This window comes from Humulus lupulus, chromosome X, assembly GCF_963169125.1.
Source record: "Humulus lupulus chromosome X, drHumLupu1.1, whole genome shotgun sequence".
Lineage (NCBI taxonomy): Eukaryota > Viridiplantae > Streptophyta > Magnoliopsida > Rosales > Cannabaceae > Humulus > Humulus lupulus.
In genome coordinates this window covers 20,056,427-20,066,031 of record NC_084802.1, presented here as the reverse complement: position 1 = coordinate 20,066,031, position 9,605 = coordinate 20,056,427, and the positions used below count along the sequence as shown (strand labels likewise).

Here is a 9,605-nt window from a genome sequence, read left to right as displayed (position 1 = left end):
TCTATATATATAATTGTAAGAAAAAGAGTATGGGTAATTTTGAAATGATACATTCTCTCTTTCTCTCTCTCTCATTTTACCAAAAAACAATAGAGGAAAAGTATTTACCTTTTCATGTACATATTTTCTTATTTGTCTTCCTTTGTTCTTTTCTCTCATTTATATGTACCCTTACCAATCATATCCTAAATATTAGTAAAAAGGATATGTACAAAAAATAAAGTAAATTATGAAAGAAAAAAAGCTCGTGAGTTACTCAATAATAATAATAATAATAATAATAATAATAATATTCTCACCAGCATTATCATTGTAAGTTTTTTCATAATAATTATTTGCCACCTATAATTATCCCACAAAATTTATAGTGATTGCTCACACAAAAAAAAAAAAAAATCATGAACTCCGAAACCGTGATTCACGGTTAATTACAATTTACAACACAGAAAAATGTATTTAATATATTATATATAATATATATACATATACACATATCATATATATATAAATTAAATTGTTATTTTATGTGGGCATTAACGACCACAAAATCTCTTATATAAACCCCCTTAGACTACCACCCATTGACTCTCTTCCATAATCACCAACTCCTCTAGGTGTTCGATAAAAAGTCTCAAAGAAAAAAAAAATGATAACAGAAGATGATTTCTACAAGGTCATGTGCGCGATGGTGCCTCTATACTTCGCGATGCTGGTGGCGTACGGCTCGGTGAAGTGGTGTAAGATATTCTCGCCGGAGCAGTGTTCGGGGATCAACCGGTTCGTGGCGGTGTTCGCCGTTCCGGTGTTGTCGTTTCATTTCATCTCCCTAAACGACCCTTACCAGATGGACACCAAGTTCATCTTGGCCGACACTCTCTCCAAGGTTTTCGTTGTCGTTTTGCTCTTGGTTTGGGTCGTTTATAGAAAAGGCTCAGGTCGTGGTGGTGGTTTGGATTGGTTGATTACCATCTTCTCCATTGCTACTTTGCCTAATACTCTGGTCATGGGCATTCCTTTGCTCAAGGCCATGTATGGCGATTTCACTCAGAGTCTCATGGTTCAAGTCGTCGTCCTTCAATGCATCATTTGGTATATATTCGAAACAATTAATCAACCCTTTTTTTTTTGTTCTTTTTCTTTGCTTTGTGTTTTTCCTTCTGGGCTTGTAATAAAAAACTTTCTAAAAGGGTTCAAATTAAAGTATTTTCTTTCTAAATCATAATCTTTCTCTGGTCACATGAGTCATGAGATAATTAACTCAAAGTAAAAGCAATTTAACCTTAGTATATATTTTCACAATCTTTCAGCCTTATAGAACGGGAATACAGTGAAAAGTTCATTATTACCATACAAAAATACAGTGAAAAAGTAAATTAAAAAGTGAATAATATGTCTAGAAAGTGATCAAAGTTCAAAGGTTAGCAAGTAGAGTGGACATATAGCTAGGGCTACCATCAATATATTTATATATATATATAAAAAAAACTCATCACATACCTTAATAATATTTTGTTTTTGATATAAATAGTAATATCAACTTATATAATACATCAAATTTAACTTATATAATTTCATTATTATGGACTATTAATACGTGCATGGTAATTAAACTTACCATATCGCATGTTATTATTACATATATTTAAAGAAAACAAAACTATGCTAATAATTTTCTTTAGCATAATGTTTTGGAAATGAAAAAAAACACATGATTTTTTTAATACATATTTTCAGGTACACACTGTTGCTCTTCCTATTCGAATACAGAGCCGCCACGTTACTAATCCGAGAGCAGTTTCCGGGCTCGGCCGCCGCAGCCATATCCAAGTTCGAAATCGACGACGATGTTATCTCCCTCGACGGAAGAACAGACCCACTCCGGACCGAGTCCGAAACCGACGAGCACGGTCGGATCGTCCGCGTCCGAATCCGACGGTCGACACCGCACCATCACTCCGCCGCAGTGTCATCACCCTTCTCCATGGGAATGATCACCCCAAGGGCGTCGAACCTCTCCAACGCCGAGGTCTTCTCGGTCAACACTCCACCAGCGCCACTCGTCGTTTCTAATAACCACCACCAACACAACCCCAGCTACCTCGACGACGTAGTTTTGGGATACCGCGCATCGGCCGGAGAGAGTCCCCACGTGTCAGGCTACGCTTCCTCCGACGCCTATTCTCTCCAGCCAACCCCTCGGGCGTCGAACTTCAACGAACTCGACACAGTCACCACAGCCACCACAACACCCACGTGGGCTCTATCCCCGGTGGCCGGGAAAGTGTTCCGTCAGTCGCCTCCGGCGTTCTCCGGAGTAATGATGACGTGGCAGTCGTCGCCGGGAGCTTATCAGAGTGGTAATGGCAAAGACGTAAATACTGTTCCAGGTGTGTACCCAAGTACTAGTACTATATATGCTTCAGCTCTACTTTGTGTGTGTGTCTTTCTTTAAACGTTGTCGTTTTGTGGGTTTGAGAGTGACAATACGGTGTCGTTTGCTGAGTAAATAAATAGTACAGACATGCATGGCTGCCTCTTACGTATTATGTTTGTCTAGATAGAGCTTTGAAGATGGTCTTTCTGAGTCTGACATGACACTGTGGTTGTCTGGAAACAGAAAATAACTATCCAAAATATGACAATAAATAAATATTATTATTAAAATTAAAAAATGACAATAAATACATTTTTATTGGTTGGAACAGATAAAAGACAATGGCAGTACTGCTGATTCTCACTTGTCAATTTCTTTTGTCGTTGATTTAGATTAGTATTAGCCTTAATTAATAGCCTGTGGAGTCCACTGTGAAATTCACGTGTATCAACCTTTAATTATATGTGATCGAAATTTTATTTTGACAAATTACTAATAATTATCAAAGAACATGTAGTGTGTTGAAATTTTTTTACTACTAACATTAATTACCAAGAGGGTTAAAAAAAACAGAACAAAAGGAAAATAATTCGTCAGATATTCATTAAATTTCTTGATATATATATATATATACATAACATTAATTGTTCAATTATTATTAATGTATGATTATATTCTAGTTTCTACTACATAAAGTTCTTAAAATTTAGAGATCAGTATATATTATGAAACTATTCTTCTTGATGGAAATTGAACGTGACCCCATATTCTAAAATTTTATTAATTGTTTGTAAAATTATATTTGACAATTTTCATGTTATTTGCAGTGGATCAAATATTATTAGTTTCTAAAACATATCAAATATTGTATATAACTATATGAAGTCATTAGTTCATGATCAAATAACAGTATAAAATTCAAACCTCGATCCCATTTTATTACTAAAAAAAATATGGAAATACAAAATAAATATGATAATGGAAAAACCAAACTTTAATATCATATTAATTAGCAAAAGCTTTGTAGTCATTATCAGTAGTATATGTTTACTATATTTTATTACAATCCTACATATATATATATATATATATATATATAGGTTGATAAAATTTATTGTAGGAACACACAAAAGTTATACGCTCACTAATTGTTCGTATTTATACAATTTTAAAAGTCACAATACACGAAGAGAGAGAGAGAGTACAAAAATTTGCACCAAAAACTTGTATAATGAGAGTCCAATATTAGATCATGCTTATTTTAAACTAATAATTAAAGAAGAAATCGTCAAAAACTACTCCACTATATATAATCTAAAACGAACAATTAGTGAAGTAGGTAAGAATCACATATATAAACACTTGAACTAGAAAATTAAAGACCTTATCTTTTGAATTCTAATTGACTTTGTAATTTACCTTTTGACTTTGGTATAAACTTTTTTATTTCTTTAAAGGCTCACACTCTATATGATTGAGAAGAATTTGCATATAAGTGGACCCCCATTTCCCACCCAAGAAAATAATATTAAACTAAACTAATATGATAAATAAATACATAATATATATTGATAACATATTACTTTTTGCAATATATTGTTGGTTTATAAAGTCAAACCTTTCAATTGATATATAGCTTGGTGCCATGCCATCATTTGTTTGAGAGCACGTGTGTAATGATAGGGGTAAGGGTATTTGATTACATCATAAGTAGTACCATATATATATAGCTAGTTATGATGATAATGCCAAAATCCAAATGATGGTCCATCATGATGATCACCCTCAATAACATTATGCAAATTATACAAAATTTTCAATAAATTAAAATTAAAATGTATATTGTATAGATTCTTCAAAGAAATGTATTTGTGTGTGTATATATATGTATATTGACATTATTTTTTGTTTTTGTTTTTGTTTTTGGTGTACATGTAATTAAGATAATCATATAATAGAGAAGGAAATTAGCTTCAGAGACAACATTAAAATACCAATAATGGCGGCGGGAGAGGACGAAGAGAATGGAAAGAGTAACAATGATGAATATCACCAAGAGATGCCAAATGTGATTGTGATGCTAAGGCTTATACTCACTGTCGTTGGAAGAAAGCTCTCACGCAACCCTAATACCTACTCAAGTGTCATAGGCCTTCTTTGGTCTCTAATCTCTTTCAAGTAAGTATATATATATATGTACACATAATAACAATTAATGTTATTAATTATAATTTAATTACTTAATTACTTTTGCATGCAGATGGAATGTGGGGATGCCTAGTGTGGTGAAGTATTCTATAAAAATCATATCGGATGCTGGTCTTGGCATGGCCATGTTCAGTTTAGGTATGTATATACAATCTATAATTATATATATATATATATAGGGGAAGTATGTTGTTAAAATTTGTATTTGTATTTGTATTATGTAGGGCTTTTCATGGCTCTCCAGAGTAGGATAATAGCATGTGGAACGAAAAGGGCAGCAATGGGAATGGTGATTCGGTTCATTTGTGGACCAATTATTATGTCTGCAGCATCTTTCGCTGTTGGACTAAGAGGCCTCAAATTACGTGCAGCCATTGTTCAGGTTCTTTTCTTTTCTTTAATTCTACTTTTGCTTTTTGCTTTTTTCTTTTTCTTGTTATACATAAATTATTATTATTATTGAATTTATTTACCGTTTATATATATTATATATATATATATATACTAATACTGAGCTCCATGCCATGCAGGCAGCTCTTCCTCAAGGAATAGTACCTTTTGTCTTCGCAAGAGAGTATGGATTACACCCTGATATATTAAGCACAGGGTAACTTATATATCTTCATAATTATAATTAATTAATGTTATTTTTATTATATTTATTGCATTAATTCATTTCCATTCATTTTTTCTTTCCAAAGGAACGTTCATCACTAAAATTGAGCTCTTAATTATGATAACAAATCAATTAAGCTAGGCACTTAATTAGTTGCATGTAAAAAGAGATTAAGTTGAGTAACACAAAAAAGCACATAAATAATTAACTATTTCTATAGGCCAAACTTTATACATCATCATGTTCATTAGTACTATAGCTAAAAGTATAGACTGGAATAGTGGTTAGCTTGAGATTTGTAAAAATACCAAATTTTATTTTTCTCATATGTTATGCAAAGTATATATCGTGACATTAATAAAGGTTTAACTAACCAAATTTAGCATTTATATGTACTAGAAATTTTTACAGTAGTTCTATTATTCCAATGGTATAATTATCTAAACAATTTCTAAAACACATGTTTATTTTATGTTTAAATATTACTTTATTTACGCACCAAGGGTCTTTAATGTCATCCTATTAACTATTGTATTATCTAAAAAATTTCTAACTATTCATCACAGTTTAATATTATGGATTTAATGATTTTTGTTGTATATGCACTCTTACTATATATATTTGGAATAAAAAAAAGGCTAAAATCTGGCGTATTTGACTTTAAAGATTTTATTAGTGATAGAAATCCCTAATATAAATGTTCTATAGCTAGTAACCCTTTATTTGATTGCCAACTTTTCATTTTTTATTTTTTACAATTATTGAAAGCTCCAAAATACTTATATATATCAACTTAAATTGCTAAAGTAAAAACACACACTGAAAGCAAGCTTAAGTTTTACTACTCTTCATGACTAGTTTTTATTATTTATGTATAAATATATGTATATAATCTTGACAGCCTAGCCACCAATAGCTAAATTGTTTTTTTTTTCCATTGGATTATAAAATTACTTTATAATCATAATTTTTTGTCCATACTAGTTTTATTAAAAGTTATAATGGTACGCATATTTCGTTTCCCTCCTTTGATATAGTTTTCTTTTGTATTGTTTCATTTTATTTCATGTTATTAATTTTTTTTAAAAAAATATGTAAAAAAAATTAATTCTGATCTCCTTAGCTAGATCTAAGCACATGTACACATACACAAGAGAATAAAATAATACAAGAATTTAAATTTGTGCTTAGCTAAAACAAATGAATGCAATGTTTCATAATAAGTAGCTACATTCTTCCACTTAGAAAATAACAATCATATACTATGAGTAATTTTTTTGTCACACAAGTTAGACTAGGATCTCCACTATGAATCATATAATTACGAATAGAGTTACTCACCCATAGTGCCTAGATTGTACCAATAACCACTCTCCATTAAATCCATATATATATATATATATATACCTCATTATTTTAATATTAAGACATAATTAATGCTATTGATTAATAGACAAGTACACCATTTATATTTAATAAGGGTATTTGGTAAAATGGCATTCTTTTTATAGTTACTTTGTATAATAATTTTTTACAAAGTGAACATCTTGCATAAAAAAATTCAACATTCTCTATCTGGATTCCAAATAGAAGCTCATTTTACAAAATATTATTAAAAGAGACTATTTTGCAAAATAACATTATAAAATGATTTATTTTAACCAATTATTAAAATCAAAATAAGTTGGCTTTAACTAGTTACTATACATGAGATTAAATTTTTATGTTGATATATAATAATAATCAATTTACAGCTGAATTTTTATAAGTACTACCTAGCCACTATAAACCCTTTCCTTAATTATTTTATAAACCTTATAATGGAGATCAAGTGCCTTGTACTATAATGGGTTGATTTTGATTTATAACATATATTGCTGAATAGAACTATTATATATGTATATGTATATGTATGTATTTTATTTTCAAAAAAATATACAATCTTGTCATATAGGACTGATAAGTATAGATACTTTTTTTGTTTTTGCAGGGTTATCTTTGGCATGTTAGTCTCTTTACCTGTCACACTCCTCTATTACATATTTCTTGGGCTATGAAGAAAATTCACACATATATTGATTGATCGATGATGCTTGTTTAATAGAAGTCAAAGCCTTAGAAAGCATCCAAGGTAAACAAAACCCCTTATATATGTAGCTAGCTAGCTAGGGCATAGGACCTAATTAAATATCATAGAATAAATAATGTTCTATGACCTAAATCATAGAATAAAAGTTCTCATTATATAATTTTTTTCCATGCCCGACCATTCTTGTCTGGCTGGACCCGGATGTCTATGATACATTTGTAATATTACATAGCTAGTTATATATCAACTGTTTGTACTAGGCTATATATATAGCTAGAGCTTTTTTTATTATAACAAGAAATTAAATTTGACTAGCTATATATATGTTTATATTAGTTTTTAGCATATGGGAAAATTAATGTCACAATATTATAATTTGTGGGCAAATTAAGATTGTGACTTGATCTTTGTTGTTCTCCTAGTACATCTATATATATATATTAGTGGTAGCCGAAAGGAAATATGAAAATAATGATGAGTATATAAGTTATGATTTGAAATCACTATATATATACTTATGCCCAAAGTATCTATTTTTTGACATGGAGAGAAGAAAAAAGATCATATATCAATGTACTTATTCCTATTATGTGAAAGAAAATGTGGCAGTCTTGATGTCAAAATCTGACAACTAATGCACTAAGAAAAGCATATATATGATTATGTTTCTATAGATGTACATTGTTGGCCAATATTTTTATGAAAGTTAAAAAGGCTTTTGATTTTAGAATTATATTATAACAGGGCAAAAGTCGGCCACCGAAGTAGTATTTAAGTGGTTGGTATCAATAATTATCAAGTGTATACCCTAATTGACTTCTTACGGCATATTTTTAAAGTGAATTACAACAGAAGTGTCTCTTCAAACATAATGATGTGATTATTAATTTGATTTGATTATTTAGGTTGAAAGAGATCCCATAGTTGTATTTGTGTATTCTCATTTGCAAAATATCTTTTTTTTTTTTTTAATATCCCCTTTGTTTTAATAATCATCATTTGATATTTTATACTTTAAAATTACACATAGGATTTTAGACTCAATTTAATAAATATAATTTTATTAATATGATTAAATTATCATTAGTTATATGTAATTAAGTAATTAAATTTGAATTTAGAACTTTTATAATTGACAGCAGTTTGGTTAAATTGACATTTATCAATTAAATTTGAATTTAAGGTATCCAATACGTACGATTTCAAAGTACAAATATCAAATATGTACTATTTCAAAATATAAAGTACCAAATGAACATTATTATAAATACAAAGTACTAAAATGATATAGTACCAAATAGTTACCTACCCCAATTTATTGAAATAAGTAGGGAAGGTATGTTTTATAACATGTCCTTTAATCAATAAAGCAAGGGTTTCCGTTGGAAATTAAGTGAATATTAAATTGATATTGCATATGTAATTCTAGTACAAAAGAACATGAAAGAAATGGAAAAGAAATTAATAATGAAGTCTACTGTGGAGTTTAGCATTATAAATATGGTATCCTATAATTTTAATAGTAATTTTTTCTTTTATGTTCATATATATATATATATATTACACGTTTACTTAGTTTTAAAAAATATATTAATTTATTTTTATTATGTTGTTTAATTTTCATATAAATTCTAAATACATAAATAATATAATTTATTATAAGAAAATGACATAATTATATTAAAAAATAAACTAAAACATTCTCTATAATTATAAAAAAATAAGATAATTTTCATTTAAAAAAAACTAACCAATAATCCATTAAATACAAATTATATATATATTTATTATATGATATCTTTCATTCTAGTGTCAAAATTAAATATTTTTTAGAGAAAATAAATATGAATTTCAATATAATAAAATATTAAAAATTCTAAATTAAACCTATGAATTTAAAAAATTTCTTTGATCAAATTTTAATTGTTTAATTTAAAATTTAATATAGCCAATAAAAAGTTATATATAGATATATTTATTTAATTAATAGTTAGAGCAATTAAAATCAGTAATTTCTCTTTAAAAAATCTAAATGACAAAATAAGAAAATATGTATATTTATGTCTTATTTCACAATTATATATATGTTTTGATAAACAAAATAGGTTAAATGAAAAAAAAATTAATAAAAGAAAGAAAAGAATAAATTTAATAACATAAATATTGGCTTTTGGCTATTTCCTGTATTATTGGCTTCAAACTTTTTCAAATAGATGTCAAATCTGCTTTTTTTAAATGATATTTTAAATGAAGAAGCCTATGTTGAGCAACCTCGGGGATTTGAGGACCCTCATTATCCTAATCATGAGTTTAAACTA

The 9,605-nt window shown here is 28.7% G+C and overlaps 1 protein-coding gene across 1 annotated transcript; it reads left to right on the top strand.

The window, feature by feature from the left end:
• Positions 1-578: 578 nt before the first annotated feature.
• On the top strand, positions 579-7,759 carry LOC133804122 (auxin efflux carrier component 6). Its single transcript, XM_062242278.1, has 7 exons — positions 579-1,089; positions 1,735-2,387; positions 4,318-4,552; positions 4,635-4,720; positions 4,807-4,964; positions 5,113-5,189; positions 7,189-7,759. Exons 1-7 carry the CDS (start codon positions 647-649, stop codon positions 7,253-7,255), a joined length of 1,719 nt encoding a protein of 572 aa, XP_062098262.1. The 5' UTR covers positions 579-646; the 3' UTR covers positions 7,256-7,759.
• The last annotated feature ends 1,846 nt before the right edge of the window (positions 7,760-9,605 follow it).

Excerpts from the sequence above, each read along its gene's own strand:
- LOC133804122 (XM_062242278.1), top strand. The coding sequence starts at position 647 with ATGATAACAGAAGATGATTTCTACAAGGTCATGTGCGCGATGGTGCCT. Across the intron at positions 2,388-4,317 it reads AGACGTAAATACTGTTCCAG|ATAATCATATAATAGAGAAG; the intron begins GTGTGTACCCAA and ends CATGTAATTAAG. Across the intron at positions 4,553-4,634 it reads TGGTCTCTAATCTCTTTCAA|ATGGAATGTGGGGATGCCTA; the intron begins GTAAGTATATAT and ends TTTTGCATGCAG.